Source organism: Nerophis lumbriciformis, linkage group LG07, assembly GCF_033978685.3.
Source record: "Nerophis lumbriciformis linkage group LG07, RoL_Nlum_v2.1, whole genome shotgun sequence".
NCBI lineage: Eukaryota > Metazoa > Chordata > Actinopteri > Syngnathiformes > Syngnathidae > Nerophis > Nerophis lumbriciformis.
This window is the reverse complement of record NC_084554.2, coordinates 3,542,125-3,560,316: the sequence shown is the minus strand read 5'-3', so window position 1 is coordinate 3,560,316 and position 18,192 is coordinate 3,542,125. Positions and strand designations below refer to the sequence as shown.

The 18,192-nt window shown below is 39.6% G+C and overlaps 1 protein-coding gene across 1 annotated transcript in view; it reads left to right on the top strand.

Moving 5' to 3' along the window:
* Window positions 1–18,192, top strand: part of odad2 (outer dynein arm docking complex subunit 2) — a 250,447-nt gene that overhangs the window by 53,869 nt on the left and 178,386 nt on the right. The window contains exons 8-9 of the mRNA XM_061965922.2: window positions 5,094–5,224; window positions 15,413–15,532. Coding sequence (XP_061821906.1) covers window positions 5,094–5,224; window positions 15,413–15,532 — 251 coding nt within the window. The remainder of the gene's footprint in view (window positions 1–5,093; window positions 5,225–15,412; window positions 15,533–18,192) is intronic.

Below are 18,192 nucleotides of genomic sequence, written 5' to 3'. Positions count from 1 at the left end.
ACTATGGACTGGACTCTCACTATTATGTTAGATCCACTATGGACTGGACTCTCACTATTATGTTAGATCCACTATGGACTGGACTCTCACTATTATGTTAGATCCACTATGGACTGGACTCTCTCTATTATGTTAGATCCACTATGGACTGGACTCTCTCTATTATGTTAGATCCACTATGGACTGGACTCTCGCACTATTATGTTAGATCCACTATGGACTGGACTCTCACTATTATGTTAGATCAACTATGGACTGGACTCTCACTATTATGTTAGATCAACTATGGACTGGACTCTCACTATTATGTTAGATCCACTATGGACTGGACTCTCTCTATTATGTTAGATCCACTATGGACTGGACTCTCACACTATTATGTTGGATCCACTATGGACTGGACTCTCACTATTATGTTATATCCACTATGGACTGGACTCTCACTATTATGTTAGATCCACTATGGACTGGACTCTCTCTATTATGTTAGATCCACTATGGACTGGACTCTCACTATTATGTTAGATCCACTATGGACTGGACTCTCTCTATTATGTTAGATCCACTATGGACTGGACTCTCACTATTATGTTAGATCCACTATGGACTGGACTCTCACTATTATGTTAGATCAACTACGGATTGGACTCTTACTATTATGTTAGATCCACTATGGACTGGACTCTCACTATTATGTTAGATCCACTATGGACTGGACTCTCACTATTATGTTAGATCCACTATGGACTGGACTCTCACTATTATGTTATATCCACTATGGACTGGACTCTCACTATTATGTTAGATCCACTATGGACTGGACTCTCACTATTATGTTAGATCCACTATGGACTGGACTCACACTATTATGTTAGATCCACTATGGACTGGACTCTCACTATTATGTTAGATCCACTATGGACTGGACTCTCACTATTATGTTAGATCCACTATGGACTGGACTCTCACACTATTATGTTAGATCCACTATGGACTGGACTTTCACTATTGTGTTAGATCCACTATGGATTGGACTCTCACTATTATGTTGGATCCACTATGGACTGGACTCTCACACTATTATGTTGGATCCACTATGGACTGGACTCTCACACTATTATGTTAGATCCACTATGGACTGGACTTTCACACTATTATGTTAGATCCACTATGGACTAGACTCACACTATTATGTTAGATCCACTATGGACTGGACTCTCACACTATTATGTTAGATCCACTATGGACTAGACTCACACTATTATGTTAGATCCACTATGGACTGAACACTCACACTATTATGTTAGATCCACTATGGACTGGACTCTCACTATTATGTTAGATCCACTATGGACTGGACTCTCACTATGTTAGATCCACTTTGGACTGGACTCTCACTATTATGTTAGATCCACTATGGACTGGACTCTCACACTATTATGTTAGATCCACTATGGACTGGACTCACACTATTATGTTAGATCCACTATGGACTGGACTCTCACTATTATGTTAGATCCACTATGGACTGGACTCACACTATTATGTTAGATCCACTATGGACTGGACTTTCACTATTATGTTAGATCCACTATGGACTGGACTCTCACTATTATGTTAGATTCACTATGGACTGGACTCTCACTATGTTAGATCCACTATGGACTGGACTCTCACACTATTATGTTAGATCCACTATGGACTGGACTCTCACACTATTATGTTAGATCCACTATGGACTGGACTCTCACTTTTATGTTAGATCCACTATGGACTGGACTCTCTCTATTATGTTAGATCCACTATGGACTGGACTCTCACTTTTATGTTAGATCCACTATGGACTGGACTCTCACTTTTATGTTAGATCAACTATGGACTGGACTCTCACTATTATGTTAGATCCACTATGGACTGGACTCTCACTTTTATGTTAGATCCACTATGGACTGGACTCACACTATTATGTTAGATCTACTATGGACTGGACTCTCACACTATTATGTTAGATCCACTATGGACTGGACTCTCACACTATTATGTTAGATCCACTATGGACTGGACTCTCACACTATTATGTCAGATCCACTCAACGTCCGTTGCATCCGGTCTCCCCTAGAGGGGGGGTCACCCACATATGCGGTCCTCTCCAAGGTTTCTCATAGTCATTCACATCGACGGCCCACTGGGTTGTGAGTTTTTCCTTGCCCTTAAGTGGGCTCTGTACCGCGGATGTGGTTGTGGCTTGTGCAGCCCTTTGAGACACTTGTGATTTAGGGCTATATAAATGAACATTGATTGATTAATTGATTGATTGACCAGTGAAGTCATGAGATATGCTGAATAAGGAAGGCAATAATACAAGGAAGAAACTTTGTGTTGGATTCATTTTGACATCCAGGCAAGATTGGAAATTGGCCATACTATGTATTTGCATGAAAAAAAATCCTAAAATGAATCCCAACTGTTGTAGCTTTAAAGGATTTTGGTCACGGAAAGATTTTTTTTTTTTTAAACTTAAATTTACAGCTGTTGAATTAAATATACTTGTGCACATTTCAGACTTAGAAAAATGCAAACGTGTTAACGACTACATTTCATTGCTGAGAATATCAGGGTTCAGTCCTGCTTCATGCCTTTTTTGTGTGTTGTAATCGCTAATGTTGCTTTTTATTGAAGCATGTCAAAGACATATTTGAGCGTTTCCTTCTGGGGACGCAGATGGCTTTTGTCCATTACACATATAATGGAATTAAAGAAGGTCAATTAGCTTGAGTAAAATCAAACTCCGTGGTGAGTTGGATTGACTGCGATGTTTCCAGTTGTAGTTCACTCCACGGTTGATATTTTGAATAAAAACACGTCTGTGGAGACGTGATTGGCCACGTTTTGGCTCCGGCTTGAACAATCCAGAGTACATATTAAATCTTCCCCTCTGCCATTTAAAATGCTGCTAACAACCAATGACAAGTGTGATTAAAACCTCTGCTGCCTGCTAACTATTTATGTCTTATTGGCATGCACACCAGACTGTTTTTTACTTTCAAACACAAATGAAAGTAATAGTGGAAACACTGACACAAAGGTGTGAGTGTGTCTGCTTGCATTTATTTTTTTACATTTTGCAAGGGTGCACTGAAATGGCTAAAAAAAAAAAGTTATTTCTGCACAAAACACAGAATATAGTGGGGCAAAAAAGTATTTAGTCAGCCACCGATTGTGCAAGTTCTCCCACTTAAAATGATGACAGAGGTCTGTAATTTTCATCATAGGTACACTTCAACTGTGAGAGACAGAATGTGAAGAGAAAATCCAGGAATTCACATTGTAGGAATTTTAAAGAATTTATTTGTAAATTATGGTGGAAAATAAGTATTTGGTCAATAACAAAAATTCTACTCAATACTTTATAATACAACCTTTGTTGGCAATAACAGAGGTCAAACGATTACTATAGGTCTTTACCAGGTTTGCACACACAGTAGCTGGTATTTTGGCCCATTCCTCCATGCAGATCTTCTCGAGAGCAGTGATGTTTTGGGGCTGTCGCCGGGCAACACGGACTTTCAACTCCCTCCACAGATAAGTATTTGGTCACTTCAAACAAGGAAGATCTCTGGCTCTCACAGACCTGTAACTTCTTCTTTAAGAAGCTCTTCTGTCCTCCACTCGTTAACTGTATTAATGGCACCTGTTTGAACTCGTTATCTGTATAAAAGACACCTGTCCACAGCCTCAAACAGTCAGACTCCAAACTCCACTATGGCCAAGACCAAAGAGCTGTCGAAGGACACCAGGAAAATAATTGTAGACCTGCACCAGACTGTGAAGAGTGAATCTACAATAGGCAAGAAGCTTGGTGTGAAAAAATCAACTGTGGGAGCAATTATCAGAAAATGGAAGACATACAAGACCACTGATAATCTCCCTCGATCTGGGGCTCCACGCAAGATCTCATCCTGTAGGGTCAAAATGATTATGAGAACGGTGAGCAAAAATCCCAGAACCATACGGGGGGACCTGGTGAATGACCTGCAGAGAGCTGGGACCAAAGTAACAAAGGTTACCATCAGTAACACACTACGCCGACAGGGAATCAAATCCTGCAGTGCCAGACGTGTCCCCCTGCTTAAGCCAGCCCGTCTGAAGTTTGCCAGAGAGCACATGGATGATTGGGAGAATGTCATGTGGTCAGATGAAACCAAAATAGAACTTTTTGGTATAAACTCAACTCGTCGTGTTTGGAGGAAGAAGAATACTGAGTTGCATCCCAAGAACACCATACCTACTGTGAAGCATGGGGGTGGAAACATCATGTTTTGGGGTTGTTTTTCTGCCAAGGGGACAGGCCGACTGATCCGTGTTAAGGAAAGAATGAATGGGGCCGTGTATCGTGAGATTTTGAGCCAAAACCTCCTTCCATCAGTGAGAGCTTTGAAGATGAAACGTGGCTGGGTCTTCCAGCATGACAATGATCCCAAACACACCGCCCGGGCAACGAAGGAGTGGCTCTGTTAGAAGAATTTGAAAGTCCTGGAGTGGCCTAGCCAGTCTCCAGACCTCAACCCCATAGAAAATCTGTGGAGGGAGTTGAAAGTCCGTGTTGCCCGGCGACAGCCCCAAAACATCACTGCTCTCGAGAAGATCTGCATGGAGGAATGGGCCAAAATACCAGCTACTGTGTGTGCAAACCTGGTAAAGACCTATAGTAATCGTTTGACCTCTGTTATTGCCAACAAAGGTTATATTATAAAGTATTGAGTAGAATTTTTGTTATTGACCAAATACTTATTTTCCACCATAATTTACAAATAAATTCTTTAAAAATCCTACAATGTGAATTCCTGGATTTTTTTTTCACATTCTGTCTCTCACAGTTGAAGTGTACCTATGATGAAAATTACAGACCTCTGTCATCATTTAAAGTGGGAGAACTTGCACAATCGGTGGCTGACTAAATACTTTTTTGCCCCAAAATGATTGCTCGGTTTAACACTGTTGCAGTTAACGCCTCCTCAAAACACTCTGAGTAAATAAATATCAAGTGCAACGTTACAGTATAAGTGCTAAAACGCCTCTGTTCTCTGCCCAAGGATGCACGGGAAACTGCACGTACATCAAAGCCTCACGTGGAATTAGTGGATGCACAGACGCAACTTTCGCTGAAAAGGGTTGAGAAGAGTGAACCCTCTACTCAATTGAAGGATGTCCAGTTGACTCCCAGGTATGTACTGTAGTAAGAATTACCTTTTTTTGAAGATACTGTGTGTGTGTGTGTGTGTGTGTGTGTGTGTGTGTGTGTGTGTGTGTGTGTGTGTGTGTGTGTGTGTGTGTGTGTGTGTGTGTGTGTGTGTGTGTGTGTGTGTGTGTGTGTGTGTGTGTGTGTGTGTGTGTGTGTGTGTGTGTGTGTGTGTGTGTGTGTGTGTGTGTGTGTGTGTGTGTGTGTGTTAGAGATGCGCGGTTTGCGGGCACAACCGCGGAGTCCGCGGATCGGGCGGATGAAATTAAAAAAAATTTGATTTTATCCGCGGTTCGGGTCGGGTCGGGTGGTTAATTGAAATAGAAAAAAATTAGATTTTAAATAGATTCAGGCGGGTGGCAGTTAAACCAATTGGGAAATATATATACATAGTTAAATGTTGTTACCCACATACGAAAAACGAGCAGGCACCTGCTGCATATGCCACAACAGAAGAAGAAAAAAAAAAAGAGATGGACACTTTTACGGAGCGGAGAAGGGACGCCTCGCCGGGGTCCGGGACCGAGGCCCCTTCCCCCGAGAGGGCCCCACCGGGAGCCGTAGCTGAGGCGATCCGCGAGAAGGGCCCGACGCAAGTCCAGGGTCACCACCGCGCCCACCGCACCGACACCCCGCCTCGTCTGCCTTCGCCGCGGCCGGCGTCACGCGCAGCAGGTAAGCAGCTTACCTGCCCGCCACCCCCGTGGCCGGGGGCTCGTAACAGGGGTCACTCCGCGCGCTCCGCCCGCGCAGCTTACCTGCCCGCCACCCCTGTTGCCGGGGGCGCGTAACAGGGGTCACTCCGCGCGCAGTGCGCTCACGAAAGGGGTGGGGCTCACCCTGGTTGATATAGACAGCAGGACGGTGGCCATGGAAGTTGGAACCCGCTAAGGAGTGTGTAACAACCCACCTGCCGAATCAACTAGCCCTGAAAATGGATGGCGCTGGAGCGTCGGGCCCATATACCCGGCCGTCGCCGGCAGCGAGACGCGCTTGGAGGTGCGCTCAGCGCGGCTCCCATATGATTGCGCACTGGTGTGCGTCTGGGTCGTGACAGCGTGGCACGCGAATGTCTGTGCTGCATTGGATCAGTCTCCTTTCTTTAACAGGCAAAAGCTTTATAACCTCACTAATGCCTTGCATCGTCTATATTAGATATATAACAACGGGCGGGTGCGGGCGGATGCGGTTCTGATCAAATGTTAGATCGGGTGGATTGCGGATGGTTGACGACTTTCTGATGCGGTTGCGGATGAAATAATTGCCTATCCGCGCATCTCTAGTGTGTGTGTGCTTGTGCGTGTGCGTGTGTGTTAGTTAGTTTGAGTTTATTTGGAACATGCAAGTATACAACATGATACATCACAATCTCCAGTTTCTCTTTTCAACATGTTCGAAAAGGAGTAGGAAGAAGCAGAGCTTATTTAATCCTACCCCTTTTCTTTTACATAACAGTTCACTTCCTGTTCTCAATTTATTCACAATATACTCCATAAGTAATCACAATAAAATAAGTAAATAAATAATAATTGGTGAAGTAAGTTACATTTCATATGTTGAGATGAGTAAGATTATTTTGTGAGTGAAAGAATGAAAGAATGGATGAGTTAAATAATTTCAGAATGTTTATCATGGTTCTTCTTCTTTGTACTTTGTAAACACTTTAAGTTTGAAGAGTTTCTTGAAGTGGATCATATTAGTACATTGTTTGATTGCTTTGCTTAATCCATTCCATCATTTAATTCCACATACTGATATACTGAAGGTCTTAAGTGTTGTACGTGCATACAAATGTTTTAAATTACATTTCTCCCTAAGATTATATTTCTCCTCTTTTTTTGAGAAGAATTGTTGTATATTCTTGGGTAGCAGGTTATAGTTTGCTTTGTGTATCATTTTAGCTGTTTGCAAATTCACTATGTCGTAGAATTTCAGAATCTTTGATTCAATAAATAAAGGATTTGTGTGTTCTCTATATCCAACATTATGTATTATTCTAACTGATCTTTTTTGCAACACCGTTAATGAATGAAGTGTACTTTTGTAATTATTTCCCCATATTTCTGCACAATAACTCAGATATGGTAACACTAGTGAGCAGTAGAGAATAGGAAGTGATTTTTTGTGTGTGTGTGTGTGTAAATATATATATTTTTTTATGTGTGTTTACGGTGCGGATGTTCTCCTGAAATGTGTTTGTCATTCTTGTTTGGTTTGGGTTCACAGTGTGGCACATATTTGTAACAGTGTTAAAGTTGTTTATACACAGTATATATATATACCGTATTTTTCGGACTATAAGTCGCAGTTTTTTTCATAGTTTGGCCGGGGGTGCGACTTATACTCAGGAGTGACTTATGTGTGAAATGATCAGTGTTGGGACTAACGCGTTACAAAGTAACGCGTTACTGTAACGCCGTTAGTTTCGGCGGTAACTAGTAATCTAACGCGTTATTTTTTTTAATTCAGTAATTTAGTTACCGTTACTACATGATGCGTTACTGCGTTATTTTACGTTACTTTTGATGTAGTATCGGCTAGAAACAGAAGCGCTGCGGTGTCGTTCTTCTGAATCTTCCTCTGTCACAAGCCGGAGAGAAGAAAAGAGGCGCGGTCTATGTGTGTGTGTGTGTGTGGGTGTGGGGAGGGGATGACGCACACACGCGGTTTGATATATGAAACAAAAAAAAAAGTTGTTGGCACGTTCAGTCCACACACAGCGTGGTCATGGCGAGCGGAGTAACGGAGGAGCTTGAACGCCCCCGCCATTGAATCGGTGTGTTTATAAGTGCAGACTCGGTTGTGCAAAACGAGGGTTTTAAACACATGCTGAACGTGCTTGAACCACGTTACGACATCCCGTCGCGCACCCACTTCAGCAATAAGATTGTGCCAGATCTTTATGAGCAGGAGAAGAAAAAAGTTGTGGACGAACTATCCCGAGCATCATCTGTTGCGCTCATGACAGACGGCTGGACGTCCAGCGGAACTATAAGCGCTCACTTCATCACAGCAGACTGGGAGACGAGAAGACACGCCCCGTCTACGAGAGTCACCTTGCGCAGGTGCTGACACAAGCAGTGGAGGAATGGAAGATAAAGATATCCCAGTCACACGTGATAATGCCAAAAATCAAATAATTACAGAGAATGAGGCAGGACTGGGACCACAGATAGGTGCTTTGCACATGTAGTGAATTTGGCATCACAGAAGGGAATCTCAGTCAATAGGATGGAGCGCCTCTTTGGGAGGATCAGGAAGGTTTCTTACTTCCACCCAAGCACAACAGCTGCTCATGTGCTTAAGACAAAGCAAGAAATGCTAAAGCTGCCTGCTCATACATGATGTCCCAACGAGGTGGAACTCCACTTATGATATGTTGGAGCAGCAGGCAGCTATATACTCTGCATTGACCCACAACACCCTGAAGACAAATGTCACCCTGTCTGATGATGATGTGAGAGTGGCAGATGAGGTCCTCCAGGTGCTTAAACCCCTCAAAAGTGTTCCATCTCTACTGAGCACTGAAACTTCACCATCTGTGTCAATGATCCTGCCACTGAAAACAAGGATTCTACAATCCATGGCTCCAAGTGTGGAAGACAGCAGCATCACTCCAGATGTCAGGCTTTATGTTTCAAGGAAGATGATGTGCCTTCTTATGTTGCACTTTAACTTGTTTTTTATTCATGGTCATTGGTCCAAGTTTAAAGAAAGGAGGAATGCCTTTTTATGTTGCACTGTTTTTCATTAATTATGTTAAAAGGAAAATAAAAATGTATGTCAAGTTGATCAACAGATTGTATTATTCTCCAGTGCAATAACAGTACTGAAATGAAGGCAAAAAGGGCATTAATGGGAGCTTTAAAAAAAAAAAGAAGAAAAAAAGAAGTAACTAGTTACTTTTCACAGTAACGCATTACTTTTTGGTGTAAGTAACTGAGTTAGTAACTGAGTTACTTTTGAAATAAAGTAACTAGTAACTGTAACTAGTTACTGGTTTTCAGTAACTAACCCAACACTGGAAATGATTAACACATTAGCGTAAAATATCAAATAATATTATTTATCTCATTCACGTAAGAGACTAGACCAGGGGTCGCAACCTTTATCAGTCAAAGAGCCATTTTGACCGGTTTCACAAATTATAGAAAACTATGGGAGCCGCAAAAAATGTGTGAAGTTTTAAATGAAATAACACTGTATACAAAGATTTTTTTTTGCTTTGTGCTATGTATAAACCAGGGGTTTCAGACACGCTGCCCACACCTTTATATGGGATTTGAAAGCTGGTGCGGCACGTGTTTTTAATGTAGGAAACAACATTTTAATAGGACTCCTTTAAGTAGCTGAGAGTGCCAGGATGTTGTAAATGTGTGCCTGTACACACAATAAAAGCTGAATACAAAATCTTCAAGGATACAATTGACAATTTTACAACATCGTGTTAAAATGATTCATAATCCCAGATGTTAATATGAAAATGTGTCATCAATATTACTATTAAAGGGTCTAATTGCCTTAACTACTGTATATTTATTTATACTGTTAGTATGCCCTATTTAAAACAAAAAACAAACAAAAAACTACTAAAAATAGTTATTGTCTATGAGCTAATCACATTTTTATGCTGCAGGTTAAAAAACACTTTCTGTTTTGGAAAAATATATCACTCATGAATCAACACAGTAGTAAATACTATGATCAATGTTGATTACAAACTAAATGTGGGATATAAATAATAATGGAAGTATAAATGTTTTTTTATAATTGGTACAAAGGTTTAACTAACACGTGTACACATGTCTTTACTGTGTATATAATTGAACAGTGTTTATGTTGTGTACAAGGTGTATTTATAATATGTTGTGCAAAGGAAATTTCATAATTTTTGAAAGCTCATCTTGTATTTAACATTGTTTATAGCAGGGGTGCTCATTACGTCGATCACGAGCTACCGGTCGATCTCGGAGGGTGTGTCAGTCGATCACCAGCCAGGCATTAAAAAAATAGTCCTAAAAATGAGCGATCATAAATCTTCACTATGACGTCACTTTGGTCACTTGATTGACATTCACGGCACCCGAGGGTCTTCTGAGATGACGCTGGCTGCTGCCAGCTCATTAAAATTACCGACTGGAAGGCGAGAAACACTTTATTTCAACAGACTCTGGCGCCGTACCTGTCGTCAAAACTCCAAAGACCGACTGCACAGTTGCACAATAAAAGCGCTGCTTCATCCTGCCTGCGCTACCAAAATAAGAGTCTCAGAAAGCTGGCGTGCACAAGCTAGCAAGCTACGGAGTTTGCCGACAATGTATTTCTTGTAAAGTGTATACAAAGGAGTACGGAAGCTGGACAAATAAGATGCCAAAAACCAACCACTTTCATGTGGTATTGGACAGAAAGGAGGACTTTTTTTCTCCTCCATTCGAAAATGCGGACATTATCATCACCACTGTCTGATTCCTATCAATGCAAGTCATCAGAATCAGGTAATACACCAACTTATATTCTTGTCTTCATGAAAGAAAGGAATCTATATGTGTTAAACATGCTTGTATTATCTTTAAACACCTTTAACTTGTTAACAATATTAACTATATGTGTTAAACATGCTTGTATCATCTCTAAACACTTTTAACTTATTAACAATATTAACTATATGTGTTAAACATGCTTGTATTATCTTTAAACACCTTTAACTTATTACCAATATTAACTATAAGTGTTAAACATGCTTGTATTATCTTTAAACACCTTTAACTTGTTAACAATATTAACTATGTGTTAAACATTCTTGTATTATCATTAAACACCTTTAATGTATTAACAATATTAACTATATGTGTTAAACATGCTTGCATTATCACTAAACATCTTTAACTTGTTAACAATAGTAACTATATGTGTTAAACATGTTTGCATTATCTTTAAACACCTTTAACTTGTTAACAATATTAACTATATGTATTAAACATACTTGTATTTTCATTAAACACCTTTAATTTATTAACAATATTAACTATATGTGTTAAACATGCTCTTATTATCATTAAACACCTTTAACTTGTTAACAATATTAACTATATGTATTAAACATACTTGTATTATCATTAAACACCTTTAATTTATTAACAATATTAAGTATGTGTTAAACATGCTTGCATTATCATTAAACACCTTTAACTTGTTAACAAAAACATATGTTTCATAAATAAGTAAATATAAATTATATATATGAATGAGGTAGATCTCCACGACTTGATCAATTGAAAAGTAGCTCGCCTGCAGAAAAAGTGTGAGCACCCCTGGTTTATAGGGTTAGGCGCAATAAGTCTTCAACTTCAGCCTAAACCCTTTCGGTCTTAACATTTTCAATTTATGAACGTACAACTGTTTGTTTATGTAAAACTGTTTGTTTATTTTGTTGACCACTGACCAAAGAAATAACAAATAATAATTATAAACTTTATTATTATTATTATTATTTATTTATTTTTCTCCTATTTTTGATGATGTTAGATCTGTGTTGTTGTTGGGGACAAGTGTTGTAAATAGGGCTGCAGCTAACGATTATTTTTCTATCGATTAATCTATAGATTATTTTTTCGATTAATCGGTTAATCTATAGATTATTTTTTCGATTAATCTATAGATTATTTTTCCTTTTACCGATTTTTTTTTTTTATTTAAAATGAAGAGGAAAAAATACATGTAGGCCAGTTTTTTCAAAAGGCATGGCTTTTATTTACCAAAAAAAAAAGTATGGCCACTCAGTCAACATTGACAACAACATGACAAAATATTCTGTAACAATGTAAACATTTAAAACTTTTAACATTTAACAAAATTAAAAGTAGCTTACCGTATTTGCTTTTTAATATGCAAATATAAAAGTAAACATCCAGTGCAAATCTTAATATTCTGCAATAGTATAAGCATTTCAAAAGTAAAAGTATTGCTTATTTTGCTTTAAAATGTGCAAAAATAAAGATAAACATCCAATACAAAAAAGTGCAAAACGGAAATATTCTGTAACAAGTGTAAACATTTCAACAAAAGTAAAAGTATTGCTTATTTGCTAAAATGTGCAAAAATAAAGCTAAACATCCAATACAAAAAAGTGTACAGTGTAAACATTTCAACAAAAGTAAAAGTATTGCTTATTTTGCTTAATAACACAACAATGATAGTATGATTAAAGTGAAAGTTAATTGTTCGTTTGTACATAGTACATGTAACTGTTAATGTTGTAACAGTTACATATACTCCCGGCGTTACATATACTCCCGGCGCGCCCCGCCTCGCCGCTCAACGCCGCCGCCGCCGCCTCTCCACAGCGTTAAAGAGAGCGCGTCTTTGTAAACACTGAACAGGCACGCCAAACGCGCCTCTCAGAGCGAAACGGTGCTTTAGTTTATGAATTTACAACGCAGATACAAATGACACATTCATGTTTTTGTGTAATAATGACAACGTATACGCACGCGGACGATTGACTTGTTGATGGTGATGGCAAGAACGCTGTCGGGGGTTTTCTTTTCAAATGTTCGTTCATAGCCGTTGTGCTGCTATGATAGGCCATTTCCGCTCGACACAGTGTGCATACAACAACATTATTAGGCCGTTTATTGAAATACTCCCACACTTTTGACGACTTTTGGCGTGCTTTTTTCCCCTCGCTCGCATCGTCTGCTTTGCGCTCCGCCATGACAGTAAAGTAGTGTGACGTAAATATGCGACGCGCCGACGCACAAAAACGGCGTCGACGTATTTACGTAACCGATGACGTCGACTACGTCGACGCGTCGTTTCAGCCTTAGTTGTAAATTAGCTTTGGCTACAAACACTATGATGCATACATTGGATAACTGTTTCAGGTATCTATGTTTTTGTATCTGTCCCTATTTCAAATAAACCTTTATATATACAAACTAACTAACTAAATCGTACAATGTATATTTGTACTTGTTTTTATTAATTTTTTTTTGTCCCCTTTTCCGAGGAAGCAGCTCACCAGCCAACGATGTCTGTGTTAGCACTTATAATAACAATATCACTAATAATGGGTAAATATCTTCAAGTCACCAAATGTACCATACCATACAATACCAACTTTATTTATAAAGCCCTTTAAAAAGAAGCACAGTTGAAGAACAAAGGGCTGTACACCACAAAGAAATAGAGGCAAAGGACAGACTAAAAAATAACATTTAAAACAGAAATAAAATTAAAGCTGCAAGCAGCATTGGTCGGGCCCGCGTATTTGGCAGGTGCCAGTCCTAAGTGTCCCAATACTTTTGTCTACTTTTAGTCTGAAGTGTCCCAAGACTTTTGTCTAGTGTACCTACCTTGTCTGCATTGTGTGGGCACGTTGGTGCTTCCTGCTTTTAAGCAGCCATCTTAAAAAAACAGCAGCGCAGCAGCATCAGCGCAGCGGGTCTTTGAAGGGTCATAAAATCAAAACCGGAGCAGGTATTAAAAAGTTGTTCTGTTATTTTATACACAAGGGTTTAATCTCTCTCCTGTGTTAGTTTGAAGCCGAAACGACAAACGCGCTCAGAGGAGATAGTTTTTGAAGGAAGGTGACCGGTTTTTACAAAAAATTTGTTTTGAAGGGGGAATAGCAAACTTCCTGTTGATTTTTGCTGGGAGTTGTCAAATTATGAAATGTAGGTCTAAGTGAGACCTACATAGAGGTTTTTGTTTCATGTCTCTCCGACCTTCCCAGTGGGAGTTACAGGCAGTTTTGTCAGTTTTTTCATCCGAGGAGCAGTTTTTTGTGCGTTTTATTAAAAAATTGCGCTAGAGCACAATTTTGAGGTTTGGGGTTAGGTTTTTTTATTATATCACACTTTTTGGCAGTCCTGATGTGTGTGTTCAGTTTGGTGAGTTTTGAAGCATGTTAAGGGGGTCAAATTACAGCTCAAAGAGGCAATAGTGTCTGTTTTTAGTACTTTTTTGTCTTGAAGGGGGAATTGCCAACTTCCTGTTCATTTTAGCCCGAGAATGTACGATTATAAAAGGTAGGTGTAAGTCAGACCTACATAGAGGTTTTTGTTTCATGTCTCTCCGACCTTCCTAGTGGGAGTTACAGGCAGTCTAGTTTGTTTTTTTTTCCTAGGGGGCGCTATAGCGCAATTTTGAGTTTTGTGGTTCGTTTTTTTTTTTAAAAAAGGCAATTTTCGCAGGTCCTGATGTGTGGGTCAAATATGGTGAGTTTTGAAGCATGTTAAGTGGGTCAAATTACAGTTTAATGTGGCGGCGGAAGAATAAAGAATAATAAAACCTTACAAATTCAATAGGTCCTTATGTCCCATTGCATAAGGACTCCCTGTGGGAGTCCTTATGCAATGGGCCATGCGGGCCCTAAATACACATTGAAAAAGCAAATGCAAATTACCCTAAGAACAATTTGTTAGATAAAAAAGTTTAAAAGGTTAAAAACAGTTAAAAAAAGTTAAAAGCTAAAAACAGTTTAAAGTCTCATGCTGGGTTAAAAGCCAGTGAATAAAAATGGGTTTTAAGAAGGGTCTTAAAAATAGCCAAAGAAGGGGCCTGTCTCACGTGGAGAGGGAGATCGTTCCAGAGTTTGGGACCCGCAACAGAGAAGGCTCTGTCCCCTCTGAGCTTGCGCTTTGTTTTGGGATGTAAATGGAATATTGTTGGTGCTTTTTGAATGGTTTTTTTTTTTTTATAGACTGAATAGAGGACCTCCCATTGGCTCCATTTACGTTTATTAAAAAAATGCGTACGTCGTCTTGTCCTTGATTGTGAACGATAGGCAAAATCCCCCCAAAAAGTGCAGTTTTGCATTAAAGGGTAACTGCACTTTTGTGGAATTTTTGCAAGAACAAGAACACGTCTTGTTTTTTTTTTTTTGCATTGCAAATCGTCAATAAAAGCTAGCAATAGGTGGCTAACAATGCAGCTGATGGGGATTCGATCTATTCCGCCTTTAAAGCGCTCTAAAAAGCATCCAAAAGCCTCCATCATTGTTTTATATACATGCTGTAAGTGTATTTGTAATGTAGTAACAATATGATATTTGTGGATATTTTTGCCATTTTAGGCATTGTCGTAACTTTTTATTTTTTGGTGCAATGATTTCAGAGTGCATCAAAACGTTTGGCTGTTGCTTCAATAACTTTTTATTCTGTGTCATTACAGTGAAGTGGAGGAAAATAAAGATGCCGACAATGACAAGAAGAAACAACAGGGAGCCAAGAGCAAGAATAAGGCGCATTTCTCCGAGTCGTCTTATGCAGACCAGTTGTCCTCAATGAAAATGTAAGTGCAATGTTGGTCATTTTTGGGAATTTGTTTCTATTCTTGTGAATTAGGGATGAGCGGTGTCGTGATATATAACACAATATGTTATTTGATAATGGAATCGTTTCAAAATGAGTTACAAAGGCTCCTAATTTGGCTGCTGACACATGCGGTAACATTACGTCTTTTCTGGTTGTTATGTTCTCAAAACTAATAGTTGGTTCCTTTCTGTTGTGACTTGGTTCTATCTACACTTCTGTTAAAATGTAATTAGGGCCCGCATGGCCCATTGTATAAGGACTCCCAAAGGGAGTCCTTATGCAATGGGACATAAGGACCTATTGAATTTGTAAGGTTTTATTATTATTATTCTTCCGCAACTTTGCGCGGTAATTTGGCCCCCTTAACATACTTCAAAACTCACCAAATTTTACACACACATCAGTAATATACGGCAAAACTTTTTATCAAAAAACCAAACCTCAAAACTCAAAATTGCGCTCTAGCGCCCCCTACGAAAAAAAACAACTAGACTGCCTGTAACTCCCACTAGGAAGGTCGGAGAGACATGAAACAAAAACCTTTATGTAGGTGTGACTTAGACCTAGATTTCATAAATTGACAACCCCCAGCAAAAATAGTATATTCTCGGGCAAAAATCAACAGGAAGTTGGCAATTCCCCCTTCAAGACAAAAAAGTACTAAAAACAGTCACTTTTGCCTCTTTGAGCTGTAATTTGACCCCCTTAACATGCTTCAAAACTCACCGAACTGAACACACACATCAGGACTGGCAACAATTGTGATCTAATAAAAAAACCTAACCCCAAATCTCAAAATTGTGCTCTAGCGCAATTTTTTTATGAAACGCACAAAAAACTGCTCCTCGGATGAAAAAACTTGACAAAACTGCCTGTAACTCTCCCTGGGAAGGTTGGAGAAACATGAAACAAAAACCTCTATGTAGGTCTCACTTAGACCTACATTTCATAAATTGACAACCCCCAGCAAAAATCAACAGGAAGTTTGCTATTCCCCCTTCAAAACAAATCTTTTGTAAAAACCGGTCACCTTCCTTCAAAAACTATCTCCTCTGAGCGCGTTTGTCGTTTCGGCTTCAAACTAACACAGGAGAGAGATAAACCCTTGTGTATAAAATAACAGAAGAGAAGAGTTTTAATACCTGCTCCGGTTTTGATTTTATGACCCTTCAAAGACCCGCTGCGCTGATGCTGCTGCGCTGCTGTTTTTTTAAGATGGCTGCTTAAAAGCAGGAAGCACCAACGTGCCCACACAATGCAGACAAGGTAGGTACACTAGACAAAAGTCTTGGGACACTTCAGACTAAAAGTACACAAAAGTATTGGGACACTTAGGACTAGCACCTGCCAAATACGCGGGCCCGACCAATGCTGCTTGCAGCTTTAATTAGGGCCCGCATGGCCCATTGCATAAGGACTCCCAAAGGGAGTCCTTATGCAATGAGACATAAGGACCTATTGAATTTGTAAGGTTTTATTATTATTATACCGGCCGCCTCTTTGAGCACTAATTTGACCCACTTAACATGCTTCAAAACTCACCATATTTGACCCACACATCAGGACCTGCGAAAATTGTCTTTTAATGAAAAAACCGAACCCCAAAACTCAAAATTGCGCTCTAGCGCCCCCTAGGCAAAAAAAAAACTAGACTGCCTGTAACTCCCACTAGGAAGGTCGGAAAGACATGAAACAAAATTCTCTATGTAGGTCTGACTTGGACCTAGATTTCATAATTGTACATCCTTGGGCAGAAATCAACAGAAAGTTGGCAATTCCCCCTTCAAGACAAAAAAGTACTAAAAACAGTCACTTTTGCCTCTTTGAGCTGTAATTTGACCCCCTTAACATGCTTCAAAACTCACCGAACTGAACACACACATCAGGACTGGTAAAAATTACGATTTAATAAAAAAAACTAACCCCAAATCTCAAAAATTGCGCTCTAGCGCAATTTTTGAATAAAACGCTGAAAAAACTGCTCCACGGAAAAAAAAATATGACAAAACTGCCTGTAACTCCCACTGGGAAGGTCGGAGAGACATGAAACAAAAACCTCTATGTAGGTCTCACTTAGACCTACATTTCATAAATTGACAACCCCCCGCAAAAATCAACAGGAAGTTTGCTATTCCCCCTTCAAAACAAATTTTTTGTAAAAACCGGTCACCTTCCTTCAAAAACTATCTCCTCTGAGCGCGTTTGTCGTTTCGGCTTCAAACTAACACAGGAGAGAGATTAAACCCTTGTGTATAAAATAACAGAACAGCTTTTTAATACCTGCTCCGGTTTTGATTTTATGACCCTTCAAAGACCCGCTGCTGCGCTGCTGTTTTTTTAAGATGGCTGCTTAAAAGCAGGAAGCACCAACGTGCCCACACAATGCAGACAAGGTAGGTACACTAGACAAAAGTCTTGGGACACTTCAGACTAAAAGTACACAAAAGTATTGGGACACTTAGGACTAGCACCTGCCAAATACGCGGGCCCGACCAATGCTGCTTGCAGCTTTAATTTTAAATTGCCTTTCAAATGTCTATTCTTGGTGTTGGCTTTTATCAAATACATTTCCCCCAAAAAATGCGACTTATTCTCCAGTGCGGCTTATACCGTATTTTCCGCACCATAAGGCGCCCT